We start from the raw sequence: 17,466 nt of genomic DNA, 5'->3' as shown, positions 1-17,466 counted from the left end.
GGGTTGTTGGAGGGGTGTTGGGCTAAATGGGCAAGGGGCATTAAGGAGGACACTTGTTGGGATGAGCTTCGTGTGTTGCAAGTAAGTGATGAATCACTAAATCCTATTTCTGAAATCATTATTATACCATATGTTAACAAACTTGGATTTAAATTAAAAAAAAACCTCATGCTTTGAAATTAGGAATTTATTTAAAAAAATTTTTAACGTTTACTTTTGACAGAGAGAGAGGGAGAGACAGAGCATGAGTGGGGAGGGGCAGACAGAGAAGGAGGCACAGAATCAGAAGCAGGCTCTCTCTGAGCTCTCAGCACAGAGCTCGATGCAGGGCTCAAACCCATGAACCACGAGATCATGACCTGAGCCGCTACCTGACTGAGCCACCCAGGAGCCACAAAAATTTTTATTTTAAAAGGGCAGGGTGGACAATGCCCTCCAGCTGAGTCTGGAGCAGTACCCCATATTTAATGACTATGTGTGTAAAGAAATGCAAAAATGTTCATACTAAGTGGGATAAATAAAGTCAAACACTTCAGGCCAAGTCTTGTCTATAAGGAACTTACAAAAACTCGGTTTCAGAGCTTTTTTAGATGTCGGACTAAGAGACAGAGGACATCTATTAAGCATTTCATGAATTGCTTGAGACAAAATGGCCAAAAAGTTACTGTCTTTCAGAACAGCCTGCTATTTTGTGTTTCTTCCATTCTCTCTTTCTGGATAATCAAAAAAGAATCCACATTGCAAAGAAACTGAGCCCCACCTTTATGTTCCCTCCCACCCTCCCTCCCCCAACCCAAAGTGTGCCCTCTTCCATCCCCAGCCTGGCAGGACTGGAAGCCAGAGCCACCCTCTCCTCCCTGTGCCACAAGCTTTGCTCTGGAGGCAGCTTTTGACAAAAGCACTGAGAGGAAGGGCACTGTAGTAGTTAAGAGATGGAGCAGTTAAGAACTAATCCTACTTCTTTGTCTCCATATGATCTTGGGCAAGTTGGTTTACTTCCCTGGGCCTTGGTTTCCTTATCTATAGAATATACAGTAAATCTGTAAAATATACAGTATCTGCCTCAGAGGGTTCCTGGGCTGGGGGGGTGGGGGGGGGGTGCGGAGAGGGAGGAATTGTGAGTTAAATCAGGCATAATGCCTGGCATGTACATAACCCTCAATAAACGTTACTTTAATTACTGTTCCTGAAAGTAACAGTCTGACCTCCGAGGAATAGAGATGCTCACAATAATGCAACACACCTAATGTTGCATATACTCATTAATTACTGCTTAGTTCTAAATGCAGATGCTTTTTAACATATTTGTATGCTCTCAGACATACTTATACACCCTGCCAGGCTATGTATTAGGAGCTGGTAACACAGCAGTGATTGAGACAGATAAGATCCCAGCTCTTTTACAACTTGATTCATAGCAGTTTTTGTTTTTTTTAAAAAAACAAATGTATTATTTATATATTTATCCTCTTCACTGATTAACAACTCCTGGACAATCACAAACTGCTTGTATGTGATGCCCCAAATAAGCGTGACACATAGCAATCTGTCATTTTGCTAATACCTAAAATGTGGTGTCAAACAAAGGGGCCCATACATGGTGGCACATCAGGTAGACGGCCCTTTGTGACCTCTTGTCTTCTGTTTCTCCTTTTGGACACTGTGACGCTCAGGAAAGGATACAAACTTGATTTTCATGCAATCTTACTGAGTTGCTTCTGCACAGACCAGTGAAGATGTGGTTCACATCAACACGATAACGAGGCAGGAAATGTACGTTTATTTTAGGAGCAGGATTTATTTTTGGAACTAAGTTTTGTTAGCCCTTTTTACAAAATCACTAAGGATGTGAAGGACTACTCAAAACTTTCAACTACTCGTTACTTTGCCAAGGAAGGAACAGTGTAGTAGTCAAGTAACTGGGGATTTATAGAGGCGGTCAACACTGTACAGGAAAAAAAAGACCCAGAAAAATACCAAAGTATTAAGAGTGGTTATATCTGGGTGATGACAGAGGAGAGGCCCTTTGGCTGGGAGCCCGTGCACAAGATTACGCCCCTTCCCCGTCCTCCCTGGTGGCAGTCCATATCCAATGACTGGTTCATTGGGATACAAAGAACCAGTCCTCTTGCCTCAACTTGGAACAACTCTGAAGGGTCGGCCATTCCAGTTCCAGAGCTTCCCGCAGGCCTCAGTGAATCCCTCTGCCCAGTCCTGCTTCCCTCGCTCCCTCCCGAGCGCTGACCCTGAGAGCCTATCCAATAAATCTGTACCATATCTCTACCTCGGAGTTTGTACGGATCCAAAAAGATCCACCACCAACCCCTAGCCCTACTTGGGGCTCTGAGAATGCCACCACCAGTACACTGTTAAAGAGCCACTAATCAAAATGCCAGCCTGCCCACTGCCCCTGACCAACCATATTTTAAGAGACTCGTTCCCCACCCTGGCTAGTTGACCGACCGACAGGTGGACATCTAGCTTGAAAAGCAAAGGTGTCTGGTGGGATGGCTTCTCTTTACACTTGAATTGTTCATGCACCAATTTGCCTTATCTATTTACCATTGATTCCACTATTTATTTGGATCTGATTCCTTTTTTTAGGAAATACATTTATTTAAGAAGCTAATACTATTATCACTATTAAAAATGGAAAACCAAGAGCAGCCATAAAATCATGAGTTGAAGTAGTAGCTATATTTCTTAATACACATTAAAAGAAAACAGCTATTAAAATAAATCGTATTTGTCAACTACTTGAAATCACCTCATATACCCCCACTCGGATAGGTAGTACACAGTTTAGAAAAACTGAACTGGGGAATCCAGCTGTGGCAAAATCTGCAAGCAAAAACACAGAGCCGTATACGATAGGCTGTGTATGTGTGGACAATGTGGGTTATGCAAGAGAAACTGGTGACTGAGAAGAGAAGGGGAACTGATGAAAGAGGGAGGCAGAGGTGCCACAGAGGAGGCAGCCGGTTGAGAGAGACAGACAGACAGATACACACACACACACACACACACACACACACACTCACAACTAGGAACAGGGACACACGTGAGGATGAAAGTGAGAGAGAAACACAGGCCTGGCCAGAGCCAGAACCAAAGAGAAAGCCGGAAAGGGACACAGAGAGAACACACTCCCACAAGCAGAGTTGCAGACAGGGAAAGGGAGAGAGATGAAGAGGCAGAGTGCCCGGAACGGTGGACTCCGGATAGCACTCCCCTTCCAGCCAAGCAGCACGCAGCGGACTCGCTTTTTCCCAGGGCGACTGGCACGGGCTTTTGTTCTCTGAAAGCTTGGGCCCATCTCACCAGGGCCCTCCAGCCAGGCTGCCAGCACAGAGGCTCCAACAGCCCAGAAACGCACCTACCTTGATTTCTACAGGGTCGTTCTGGTGGAAGTTGATTGGTGCGACCCCAGGGACGTAGAAGGCGTGAGAATCACACGCGAGCAAGAGAAGCAACAGGGACCACGGCAACCAATCCTTGGAAGAAGAGAGGCTGTAGTCAGACTGGGGGAAAGAAGCAAACATCTCCCTGGGGCAGGTCAAGTCATAGCACCTTCACGTCTGCTTTACCTGACCCAGTGTCATCCCTACTCTGTAAGTGCTGCCTTCCACATGCCCCCAAGAGTCCCACACGGCACCGATCTTGCACTTCTGCACTTCTGGAAACGAGTCACAAAATGAGTGAAGTAATTAACATGGGGACAAAAGGGAAGACTGTTATACAGGAGCCACACTTCCCCACTTCCGGATCAATGTTCTTTCCACCATGTCATGTTGTATCACTCTTCAGTATAGCTAGCAGGAAGCTAAGCTCCACAATGTTCCACAAATTCCCTTTTTTCTATGTAGCAATGGGCTTACTTTGTCAGGAAGGTCCCATATCACCAATACAGCTTCATACACGCCTTCTCCAAACTGTATGGGCCTCATCCCCTGCCACTCTCCTCCTCACTCAGTTCCAGCTATGTGGCTTTCTTGTTGTCTCTTGATAGCAGGCCCTTCTATACCCCTCAGGGCCATCCCCTTTACTGCTCAGAATGTCCTTCCCACAGATACATGCATGGCTAATCTCATTCCTTATTTCATTCAGGTCTCTCTCAGACGTCACGTCCTCAGAGAAGCCTTCACTGACAATCCTATCTAAAATAAGCACCCCCACGGTTCCCATTACCCATTCTCCACCCCCCTTGCTTCATGTCTCTTCATGGATAATTATGTACTTGATATGTACAATATGCATGTGTTTATTTGTGCAGTCTGTCCCCTTCCACTTGAATGTGATCTCTGTGTGTCCCCAGTGCCTGGCACAGAGCAGGCACTCAGTAAATGACCTACCTGCAGGATAGTCACCTGGGAAAAGACAAGAGTGACCAATTACTGGCCTCAAGAAATGCGCTCCATCGAAACATCTCTTTCCCTTAACAACGTGCTTCACCCCCTCAAAGAACTAGAAGAGTTTCCTGATTCTCTCTCTCCGTTTGGTCTAGACAAGGGACTCTTGTCCAGAAACCCGGATCACAGATTCACTAGTGTTCCTGCATCTGCCCTGTCTCTCTGCCCCCTGTACTGTCACAGCATTTCAGACCCTTGTTTCCTCTCACTGGACACAGCCTTCTGATCACCTTGCCTCCACAGCCCCTCCATCCTTCAAGTTACCAGCACATGCACGCGCGCACACACACACACACACACACACACACACACACACACACTCAGATGGTTATATGGAGTCAGAATTGCTCAGGGGGCTTGCCAAAAATGTGGCCTCATCTGCATTCTTACCAGGAGCACAAGCTGAGAAAAAGTGGCTTTAATAGTTTAAGGTTCTGAGCTTGGTGCACTTTTTGTAGATGCATAGCTTGGTTAAAGCCTTAAAAAGAATATATTCAGGGGCGCCTGGGTGGCGCAGTCGGTTAAGCGTCCGACTTCAGCCAGGTCACGATCTCAGGGTCCGTGAGTTCGAGCCCCGCGTCAGGCTCTGGGCTGATGGCTCGGAGCCTGGAGCCTGTTTCCGATTCTGTGTCTCCCTCTCTCTCTGCCCCTCCCCCGTTCATGCTCTGTCTCTCTCTGTCCCAAAAATAAATAAATAAATAAATAAATAAATAAATAAATAAATAAGAATATATTCAGAGTGTTCCCCCCCCCCAATTTGCTGTAAATGTTTGTAAGTATCTGCCAGCTTGTTCATTATGAAATTACGAAGGAACAGTGTGACCCCAATAAAAACAGTGAAAGATGACTATGACAGCTGTACTGTACTTAGTAATCAATGGGGTCAGGGGTTAACAGCAGGATATTTAAAAGAAATGACCAGACTAGAAGGTAGAAAATTATCAATGGGGTAGGATTCTGTATAGAAAAACAATACTTTCCCCTTTCTGTCCCTTAAAAATTTTTTTAATTTTATTTTTTTAAGTTTATTTATTTTGAGAGACAGTGTGTGTGTGAGTAAGAGAAGGAGGGACAGAGAGAGAGAGGGGGAGAGAGACAGAATCTCAAGCAGGCTCTGCGCTGTTAGCACAGAGCCTGATATGGGTCTTGGACTCAAGAACCGTGAGATCATGACCTGAGCTGAAACCAAGAGCAGGATGCTTAACCAACTGAGCCACCTAGGCACCCCAGGAACTTTCAATTTTAAAGTAAATTTAGATTTATAAAAGAGTTGTAAAAATACTATGAGAGTTCCATGTACTCTTCACCCAGTTTCCTCTAATGTTAACATTTTACATAATCACAAGCAGGCAAGGCTTTTAAAAATAACTAGCTTAAAAATGTTTTGAAAAAGTAGCACATACACAGTAAATAATTCACACAGTACAAATGGATATACCGTGAAAAAGAAATCTTCCTCCCACTTGGGCTCCCTATAGACAACTGCTATCACCAGTTCCTTGAAAATCCCTCTAGAGACATTTTACGCACTCACAAAGGGAAGGGTGTAGTAGTATGAGTTTGTCTTGAGTACAACAACAACAAATAGGATTTATTTTCTCTTTTTGTGATGGAAAGCCTATGGACCCAGGCTGGCTACAGCATCTGATTTCCTCTCCATCAGACAATTTCCTCTAATTGACCTGTTGTGAGAAGATTATGGCCCTTCCTCTTTGGAGCCCTGTGCTAGGCCTCATTGGTCAGTCTTTAGGAATGTGAGTGCTTTGAGTCAAAGAAACAAATCAGGTCCTCTTTCCCCTAATTCCTCTTTCTACTTGAATTCCAGTTCACTAAATGCAAGGAGAACAAATCCTGCAGTTCTGGCACAAACTGCCCCACAAATGTTGTTTAAAAAACAAAAACAAAAACCACCTGTGAATTTTTGAAAAACGAGGCAGAAGACAGACCATCCTCACGCAAAGATACTATCAACATACCACACATCAATGGATCTTAGAGGAAGGATCAACCGATGAAAAATGGCAAAGGCTATTTCCTTAATGTGCCATCATCTTTGAATAATACAAGTTGGCAACCAAAAGCAATTCAGAAGTTCAGTTGAGAATTAAGGGCTGCATCAAAATGACACTGTCAGTTTTAGATATTAAAATGTCACTGTTTTGATATTCTCATATGGCTGGAGGGATAATTAACTAGAACCCTTCTGGATCGGGGGGCAATCTGGCACTCCATCAAAAGCCTTCCCCCTCCCCCCCAAGCACATACTCTTTGACCCTGCAATTCTACTTTGAGACATGTTAAAAAAAATATGGCAGGGGCACCTGGGTGGCTCAGTTGGTTAAATGTCCAACTCTTGATTTCGGCTCAGGTCATGATCTCATGGTTCGTGGGATAGAGCCCCATGTTGGGCTCTGTACTGACAGCTCAGAGCCAGGAGCCTGCTTTGGATTCTGTGCCTCCCTCTGTCTGCTCCTCCCCACTTGTTTTCTCTCTCTCTCTCACTCTCTCTTTCTCAAAATAAAAAGGAAAAATTATTTAACAAAAGAAAAATATGGCAAATATGCCAAAATGTATACAAAAGGATGTTCAATATGGTGTTATTTAAACTGTGAAATTTTCACTAAAATAGCCAATATTAGTGGAATAGGTTAAATTATAATGTATCCACTTACCTATTTATATACTCACTAAAAAGGAAATATTTCTTGAGTGGGAACATTTAAGCTTTAGATCTAAGTAGAACAAGCAGGGGATAGAACACTGCATAGCAGGATTCTCCCCTTTTTAAAAAAGTTACCTTTGAGAAAATGTGTAGCAGGCAAAACGGGCTCTGGGTGTAATGGACTTTCTTCCTTTTTTTATATCTCTATTTCTATCTTTTCTTAGGGGATTATAAAGCATTTATATCAATTAAGAAAAATAATAAAATAAATTACGCAGAAAGACAAAATCACCCTTCTGAACACCTAGGGTAGAGTAATTCTAGGTCGGTATGGAAGGACTTGCACCTGCTGGCCCAAGATACCTTTCCATCAGCACCTTCCACCTTTTGTTTCTAAGCTTTCAGGAAAATCCCAAGATTGTCTTGGCCCTTAGTGAGCAGACTTGGTCAGGTGAGGCTGCCTTTAAGCCTCTGCTCAAGCTGTTTTTCACACCTGCTCTCACCTTATTCAAGTCTACCTACACTTGAAGGTCCAGTTGAAATGTTCTCCAAGACCCTCAGATCTCCACAAATATGTCAAAATGTACATAAAAGGATACTCACCATGGCATTATTTAAAATCGTGAAATTCTGGAATATACACAATTTCCTTTTTAATTACCTAGTTATATACTACTTTAATAAGTATATAACTGGGTAAGTGGATACATTATAATTTAACCTATTCCACTAATACTGGCTATTTAAATTTTTTTTTTTTTTTTAACGTTTATTTATTTTTGAGACAGGGAGAGACAGAGCGTGAATGGGGGAGGGTCAGAGAGAGAGGGAGACACAGAATCTGAAACAGGCTCCAGGCTCTGAGCTGTCAGCACAAAGCCCGATGCGGGGCTCGAACTCACCGACTGTGAGATCATGACCTGAGCCGAAGTCGGCCGCTTAACCGACTGAGCCACCCAGGCGCCCCAATACTGGCTATTTTAGTGAACAACTTCACGATTTCAAATAATGCTGTGAACATCCTTTTATGTACATATTTTGTGGAATTATTCTTTCCCTTTCTTTTCAAGGTACCTTGTAAGTATCTCTATGATGTCACTAGAGGCAAGAGAATGGAAACTACCCAGTACCCAACTTTCACATCTATACATGTTCAAGGATTAGTGCTTATGTTATTTGGCCAATACTTAAATCTGCGCTTGTCTAAGGCACTACTATAGTACATTTCATGCCGAATTGTGGTCATTTAAGCTTCTGACATCTGTCCACCTGCACTAATTACTTGTCTAGCCATGTTATGGGAGTACTCAAACTAATAATAAGCGTCAACCAACCTCTGGATCTATAAAAATATAAAACCATCCACTCACATAAGATTGAATGCTATGGGTTTTGTTTTGTTTTTTAGTAAGCTTTATGCCTAACATTGGTCTCGAACTCACAACCCTGAGAACAAGAGTCGCATGCTCCATGGACTGAGCCAGCCAGGCACCCTGGAATATTATGGTTCTTAATCTCTGCTGTATCCTTAAGAATCTGATTTTTTTTTTTTTTTTAATTCTTAAATTTAAGGAGTTCTTGATACCTCCTACCTTTCTGCCTGTCCAAGGATCTAGTTTGAGACTCCTGGAGAATATCTATTACCCCTATACCCTATCTGTACATCTAGGATAGTGGTTCTCAACCCTGATGCATATCAGAATAAGCTGGGAGTAAATGGATTAAATTCCCAATCAAAAGGCACAGGTTGGCTGCATGGATAAAAAAAAAAAAAAAAAAAAAAAGATCCAGCAATATGCTGTCTACAAGAGACTTGCTTCAGATCTAGACTCACGAGGGCTGAAAATGAAGGGATAGAAAAACATATTCCACATAACAAAAAGAAAGCAGGGGTAGATATACTTCTATCAGACACTACAGACTTACAGTTTAAAATTGTGTCTAGAAACAGAGAAGGTCACTGTATGAGAAAAGGGTCTATTCAACCAGAAGATATAACAGTTATATCTAAGTTAGAAACATATACACACCCAACATCAGAGCACCTAAATGTATAAAGCAAATACTGACAGATCTGATGGAAGAAACTGACAGCAATACAGTAATAGTAGGGACTTCAATATCTCGCTTAAAATAATGGCCAGAACATCCAGACAGAAAATCAATAAACAGCTGACTCAAAAAACACTACAGACCAAATGGACTTAACAGACACATATGGAACCTTCCACCCAACAGAAGAAAACACGTTCTTCTCAGCTGTACACAGAACACTCTCCAGGACAGTTCACATGTTAGGTTCACACAACAAGTCTTAACAAATTTAAGAAGATTGAAATCATTCCACATATCTTTTCTGATCATAATGGAATGAAACTAGAAATCATTAACAAAAAAATGGGAAATAAGCAAATATGTGAAAACTAAACAACACACTCTTGAATAACCATGGAGTCAAAGAGGAAATCCAGTGAGAATTTAAAAGTACCTCAGACAAAAGAAAATAAAAAGACAACCTACCAAAACTTATGGAATGCAACAAAACTAGTACTAGGAGGAAGTTTACAGGGGTAAACAACTACATTATACATTTATATATCTCAAAAAGCCTAACTTTACATTTCAAGGAACCAGAAAAAGAACAAATGAAGCCCAAAGTTAGCAGAAGAAAGGAAATAATAAAGATTAGAACAGAAATAAATAAAAACGAGGATTTTTAAAAATAGTAAAAAACAAAACAAAACAAAAATAACCCCACCCACAACAGAAATGTGTTGGCTTTTTGAAAAGCTAAAAATTGACAAATGAAACTAAACAAAATTTAGCAGCACCAATGAGAGAAAAAGAGGCAATGCTCAAATACAATCAGAAATGAAAGAGGAGACATTATAAAAGGTGACTCAGAAATAAAAAGGATCATAAGGGACTATTATAAACAATTATACACCAACAAATTGGGTAACTTAGGAGAAATAGAGAAATAGGTAAATTCCTAGAAACACATAACCTCCCAAAACTGAATCAAGAAAAAACAGAAAACTAAAACAGACCAATAAAAAAAGGGGGGGCGGGGGGTTCAATCAGTAATCAAAGAGCTCCCTTCACAGGTGAATTCTCCCAGACATTCAATAAATAATACATACTAATCCTTCTTAAACTCTTCAAAAATAAAAGAGGGCATAATTCTGAACTCATTTTATGAGGACACCATCACCCTGATACCGAAACCAGACAAAGATACCACAAGAAAACTACAGGCCGATAACCTTGATTAACATAGATGCAAAAATTCTCAGTAAAATACTAGCAAGCTGAATCTAATAGCACATTAAAAGGAGCATACACCAGGGGCACCTGGGTGCCTCAGTCGGCTAAATGTCCGATCTCAGTCTAAGTGTCTCTCGGCTCAGGTCATGATCTCACAGTTTGTGGGTTTGAGCCCCGCGTCGGGCTCTGTGCTGACAGCTCAGAGGCTGGAGCCTGCTTCGGATTCGGTGTCTCCCTCGCTCTCTGCCCCTCCCCCACTTCTGCACGCACGCTCGTGCTCTCTCTCGCTCTCTCTCAAAAATAAACATTAAAAAAAAAAAAAAAGGAGCATACACCAAAATCAAGTGGGATTTATCCCTGGGATGCAAAGATGGTTCAACTTAAGCAAATCAATGTGATACACCACATTAATAAAATGAAAGGAAAAAAACCCCACATGATCATCTCAATAGACACAGCAAAAGAATACGACCAAATTCAACATCCATTCACAATTTAAATTCTCAACATAAAAGATATAAAAGGAACTTACCTCAACACAATAAAGGCCATATATGAAAAGCCCACAGTTAACATCATTATTTCTTGCTAATCAAAAATATATGTGTTCTGAATTTCCCCTCTCAGAAAGCCAGATACCGGACCTTTTTGCCTTACCTAATACGTGATTTGAAGCCAGGGCAGAGGATTACAACCTTCTGTAGTCATCAAGCCAATTAAATCTAAGAAGATACTCCAGTTCTACCTTCTTGTGAAACAGAGATACTGCCCTGGACAACTAAGGGGCTCCCTGAGAGCTTAAGGCTGCAGACAAATGAAAAGCAAATCCTGAAAGGCTTCAATACGCTTCTGTTCCAAAGTCTCGAACCCATAGCACAAGTACATACACCAAAACCAAAGAAAAAGACACAACAACAATGACAATACTCGCCCTGGTGGAAAACTCAACACGAAAAAGCAACAAGCCACAGAGCCACTGGGCACCTACCAAGTAAGTACAAGGCACTGTGGCACACAGTCCTTTCCGCTTTACAAATATTGACTGGTGCCATGCTCACAACGACAACTGCCTGGGGATTTCTGTCACCATCTCACAGACGACGACTGCCAGTTAACCCGAGACTCCGAGATTAAATAACTTGACCCAGCTGAGAAGGCAGAGGAACAGGGATGGTCTTTTCAGGCAGGTGAGCTGCATTAAGAGATGACGAGCATGTAAGGACGATACTGATCACAAGGGCAGCCAACACTGACTGAATGCTGGTTATGTTCTACGAAATACTAAAATACAGAGCTCTCCAAACTGGTACTGGAGAAGGCAAAAAAGACTTAAACAGACAAAATGAAATGGAAGTGTTAGAAGCAAATATAGATATACTTTTAAACAATCTTGACATGGAAAGTTTTCTAAGAATGCAACAAAATCCAGAAGCTAGAAAGAAAAAGGATATATATAGGAAAAAGGAAGAAAAATGTACAATTATATACATTATAGACAAAGAAAAAGACAATTTGGGTAAAAATATTTACCATACACCCAACAGAGGATGAATTCCTTCAGTATACCAAGCGCTCTTACAAACCACTGAAGGACAAATAACTGAAAAGAATATGCATGGGCAGTTAAAAAAAAATTCAAAAGGCCAAACAGAAATTTAAAAATAATTTTAAAAATGCAAGTCAAAATAACAACATCTGACTTTTTTAAAAAATTTTTTTTTTAATGTTTATTTATTTTTGAGACAGAGAGAGACAGAGCATGAATGGGGGAGGGTCAGAGAGAGGGAGACACAGAATCTGGAACAGGCTCCAGGCTCTGAGCTGTCAGCACAGAGCCCGACACGGAGCTCGAACTCACGGACCGCGAGATCATGACCTGAGCCGAAGTCGGCCGCTCAACCGACTGAGCCACCCAGGCACCACACAATATTTGACTTTTTACCTATCAGAGTCACAAAGCTTTAAAAAATCTGAATACACTAGATATAGGTAAACTGGTGCAGTCTTTAGGGAAGGCAATTTAGTAATATATACTTAAATGGAAGGTAGAACTATTTTTGAAGGACTGCCCACATAAGTTATGAAGTGTAAAAAAATATAATGCACAGCAGTGTGTGTATAGCATAATCTCATTTATCTAAAAAAATTTTTTTTAAAGCATGCCAAAGACATCATAAGAAAACTACAAATCGTCCTCATGAACACAGATGGAAAAAATTCTTAACAAAACATTAGCAAATCATATCCAGCATATATAAAAAGGTCTACATGGGGCACCTGGGTGGCTCAGTTGGTTGAGTGTCCAACTCTTGATTTCAGCTCAGGTCATGATCCCAGGGTTGTGGGATCAAGCCCCATACTGGGCTCCACACTGAGCGTGGAATCTGTTTAAGATTCTCTCCTTTCCTCTGCCCCTCTCCCCTGCTCCTGTATGCTCCCTCTCTCTCTCTAAAATAAATAAATAAATAAAAAAATTATACATCTTAACCAAGTGGGGTTTATCCTAGGAATACAGGAGGGTTGGCTTAATATCAGAAACTCAATGTAATACCCCATACAAATAAAGGACAAAAACCACACAATCTTCACAAAGAAAAAGCACTTGACAAAATCCAACACTCATGATAAAACCTCTCAACAAACTAGGAATAGAAAGGAACTTCCTATTCCTATTCTAAGAGCAGCTATGAAAAACCCACAGCCAACATCATTCTTAATGGTGAAAGACCGAATGATTCCTCCCAAAATGACTGATAAGGCAAGAATGTCCACTTTTGCCATTTCTATTCAACACTGTGCCATAAATGCAGACAGTGTGCACTGAAGCAAATAATTAAAGACACCCATACTGAAAAGTAAAGGAGCTTTCATTTGTAGATCACATATTATATATCTAGAAAATCCTAAGGAACCCACAAAACAACTATTAGAACTAATAAAGTGAGCAAGGTCAGAGACTACAAGGTAAACATAAAAATTAATTGTATTTCCACATACTAGCAATAACCCCAAAATTAAATTAAGAAAATAGTTCCATCTGTAATACCTTCAAAAAGAATAAAATATTTAAGAATACATTTTTAAAAAAGACTTGTATACTGAAAATTACAAAACATTCTAATTGGAGAGATGTTCCATATTCCCATGAATATTGGAAGACTCAATATTGTTAGGGTAGCAATTCTTCCCAAACTGATCTATATATTCAATGCAATCCCTATCAAATTCCCAGCAGCCTTTTTTTTTTTTTTTAATGTTTACTTATTTTTAAGAGACAGAGTATGAGCGGGGGAGGGGCAGAGACAGAGAGAAAGACACAGAATCTGAAGAGGCTCCAGGCTCTGAGCTGTGAGCACAGAGCCCAACATGGGGCTTGAACTCACAAGCCATGAGATCATGACCTGAGCCGAAGTCGGACGCTTAACCGACTGAGCCACCCAGGTGCACCCCAGCAGCCTTTTTTGTAGAAATTGAAAAGTCGATCCTAAAATTTATATGGAAACACAAAGGACTCAGAACATCCAAAACAACTTATAAAAAGAACAAATTCTAAGCTTATCATAAAGCTATAATAATCAAGACAGTGTGGTAAGGATATACATAAAGACCAAAGGAACAGAACTCAAAGTCCAGAAATAAAGCTATATGTTTAAATTGATTTTCAACAAGGTTGAGAAGGCAATTCAATAGGGAAAGGATAGTCTTTTCAACAAATGGTTCTTGGACAACTGGGTAGCTATCTGCAAAAGGAGCCTCACACCATACACAAAAATTAACTCAAAATGTATCTTAGACCTGAATACAAATACAAAAATACAAAAACCTGAATACAAAATGTATCTTAGACCTGAATACAAAAACTGAAACTTCTAGAAGAACAGTAAGGAGATAATCTTTGTGACCTTGAGTTAGGCAAAGCTGTCTTAGATACAACACCAAAAGCACAATCTGTATTTAAAAATTTGATAAAATGGATTTCATAAAAATTTAAAACGTTTACACTTCAAAAGATATCATTAAGGAAATGAAACATATGGGCCAAGAGGGTACTAAGCTAAGTGAAATAAATCAGACAATGACAAATACCGTAGGATTTAACTTGTATGTGGAATCTAAAAAACAAAACAAATGAACAAAACAGAACCAGACTCATAAACACAGAGAACAAATCAATGGTTGCCACAGGATATGGGATGAGGGGGATGGGCAAAATAGGCAAAGAAGATTAAGAACTATAAACTTCCGGCTATAAAACAAATAAGTCATGGGGATGTAAAGCACAGCATAGGGAATACAGTCAATAGTACTGTAATAACTTTGTATGGTGACAAACGTAACTACACTTACAGTGGTGAGCATTTCATTATGTATATAAAATATCACCATTCTGTACAATTGAAATGAATACACTGTAGGTCAACTATACTTCAAATTTGAAAAATTTGAAAAAAAAAAAAAGGAAACGAAAGGTCACAGACAAGAAGAAAAATCTTTCTAAATCACATATCTGATAGAAGACTTGTATCTAGAATACATAAGGAATTCTTATAACTTAATGATAAGACAAACAACCCAATTTAAAAATAGGCAATAGGGGGCGCCTGGGTGGCTCAGTCGGTTAGGCGGCCGACTTCGGCTCAGGTCATGATCTCGCGGTCCGTTGAGTTCGAGCCCCGTGTCGGGCTCTGTGCTGACAGCTCAGAGCCTGGAGCCAGCTTCGGATTCTGTGTCTCCCTCTCTCTCTGCCCCTCCCCTGTTCATGCTCTGTCTCTCCCTGTCTCAAAAATAAAAATAAAAACGTTAAAAAAAAATTTTTTTTAATAAATAAATAAATAAAAATAGGCAATAGATCTGTATATACATTTCACCAAAGATGTAGGAAAGGCTAATAAGTACATGAGAAGATGTTCAATATCATTTGTCATTAGGGAAATGCAAACCAAAACCACAATGAGGTAGACCACACATCCCTAAGAATGGCTAACCTCAAAAACAGACAATAACAAGTGTGGACGAAGATGGGGAGAAACTGGAACTCTCATATACTGATGAGAGTGTAAAATGGTACAGCCATGGGAAAGTTTGGCAGTGTTTTTAAAAAGCTAAACATAAACCTAGTATACTATTCAGCAGCTCCAATCCTAGGCATTTACCCAAGAGAAGAGGAAATAGTAGTCCATACAAAGACTAGTACATGGGGGCACCCGGGTGGCTCAGTCAGTTAAGCCTCCAACTCTTGATTTCGGCTCAAGTCACTATCTCATGATTTGTGAGATGGAGCCCTCTGTCACTGGCAGGGCAAAGCCGGTGCCTCTGACACTCAGAGCACTGACAGTGCCTCTGCCACTGGCAGGGCAAAGCCTGCTTGGGATTCTCTCTCTCTACTCCTCCCCCACTCGTGCTCTTTCTCTTTCAAAATAAGTAAATAAACATTAAAAAAAAAAAAAAAAAGACTTGTACAGGAATGTTCTAACAGCTTCAATCACAAAGTCCAAAGTTGACAATCCAAACACCATCAATTGGTGAATGGAGAAATAAAACGTAGTAGTCACTCAATGGAATACCATTCAGTAACAGAAATGAGGGAACTACCAATTCATGTTGCAACATTGATGAACTCCATAAACATTACGCTAGGTTAATGAAGCCAAATGCAAGTGTATGTGGTATATGATTCCCTTATGCGAAATGCCCAAGAAAGGCAAATCTAGAGACAGAAAGATCAGTGGCGGGCTGGTGTTCGAGCAGGGGTGGTCTCCAAGTGTCATCCCCTTGGCTGGAAGGGAGCCTGCTGGGGTGACAGAAATGTTCCAAAACTTTGTGTCATTGTGATGACGATTGCACAAGTCTATACATTCGCTAAAACTTACTGAATTCTACACTTAACATCAGTCATTTTATGGTGTTAAATGACACCCTTATAAACCTGAAGAAAAAAATAACCAGCTCAAGGGAGGCACAGAGGGAACAAGTCTGGCAATAGAATGGCAGTTGTTGAAGCTGAGTGATGGGATATGGGGGCTCCTTATGCCGTGTCTTCTTCTTTTGTACATGTTGAACACTTGTTATAATAAAAAGTTTTCTTAGAGATTTTTATGTGTACAAAAATGTTCTAGAGGAACTTTTCTTTTTTCATCAAAGACTATGTACCCCTGACGAATGGACTAGGAGGGTAGCTGTGTGAGTTTTTCATTGCTAACTTATTTACCCTGTTTTCCAGGTACATGGATCACCCATATTCAAAATAAATATTTACATTTTAAGAAGGGGAAGGAAATGGGTTGCCTCTGAAAACACCTGGGCAAATTCCTCTGAAGATGTACAGAACACGGGGGCTAGAAGGCAAGGACGGTGCAGAGGGGATTCTGGCAACAGATGCAGGAGTAACCAGTGCTGGCTTCAGCAGCGCATGTACTAATTAGAACTGGAACGATAACGGCGATTAGCATGGCTCCTGCACAAAGATGTGTGAGTAACCAAACAAGATCGGTAATCCTTAACCTTGCGGAGAGTACTGCAGACCCCTCTGAAACTCTTCTAAGTCACTGGGATGAAAGGTACAGCATAGAGAAGGCAGTCAACGATACTGGAACAGTGTGGTATGGTGACAGATGGTGAGCAGAGCATAACGACTAGAGTTAACAATCAATGTTGTGTGCCTGAAACGAATACAACACGTGTGTCAACTATATTTCAATTAAAAAAAGAAAAAGAAAGAAGGATCTAGAACCTGTTCCCAGAAAACACACTCCAAAACACAATCTGATATATGACTCCAGGAGGATCATGGACCTAGAAGTTCACCGGTCCCAGAGATAAGACCCTTGTACTTGTTACCATTCCGACTTTTTCTGACTCTTTGACTTCATTGTCGCTGCAGTCCAGACAACCTGATAGAGGATGTTTGATCCACAGTTCATTTCTGTAAGGAAATTAGGAAGTAGCAAAATACCTGCTTTTTAGGAAATTCCTTTGTACCTTCCTGTAACTTTTTTTTTTTAATTTTTTTTTTTTTAACATTTATTTATTTTTGAGACAGAGAGAGACAGAGCATGAACGGGGGAGGGTCAGAGAGAGAGGGAGACACAGAATCTGAAACAGGCTCCAGGCTCTGAGCAGTCAGCACAG

General features: G+C 40.8%; 1 protein-coding gene across 3 annotated transcripts in view; it reads right to left on the bottom strand.

Moving 5' to 3' along the window:
* Positions 1-17,466, bottom strand: part of TM9SF4 (transmembrane 9 superfamily member 4) — a 53,841-nt gene that overhangs the window by 28,141 nt on the left and 8,234 nt on the right. For 2 of the 3 annotated variants that reach the window (XM_058685214.1, XM_058685213.1), the window contains exon 2: positions 3,381-3,494. In XM_058685214.1, coding sequence (XP_058541197.1) covers positions 3,381-3,494 — 114 coding nt within the window. Of the gene's footprint in view, positions 1-3,380; positions 3,495-3,587; positions 3,618-17,466 lie in introns of those variants that run through there. The other variant, XM_058685215.1, reaches the window with a different exon arrangement.

Source organism: Neofelis nebulosa, chromosome 9, assembly GCF_028018385.1.
Source record: "Neofelis nebulosa isolate mNeoNeb1 chromosome 9, mNeoNeb1.pri, whole genome shotgun sequence".
NCBI lineage: Eukaryota > Metazoa > Chordata > Mammalia > Carnivora > Felidae > Neofelis > Neofelis nebulosa.
This window is presented reverse-complemented; position numbering and strand designations above follow the sequence as displayed.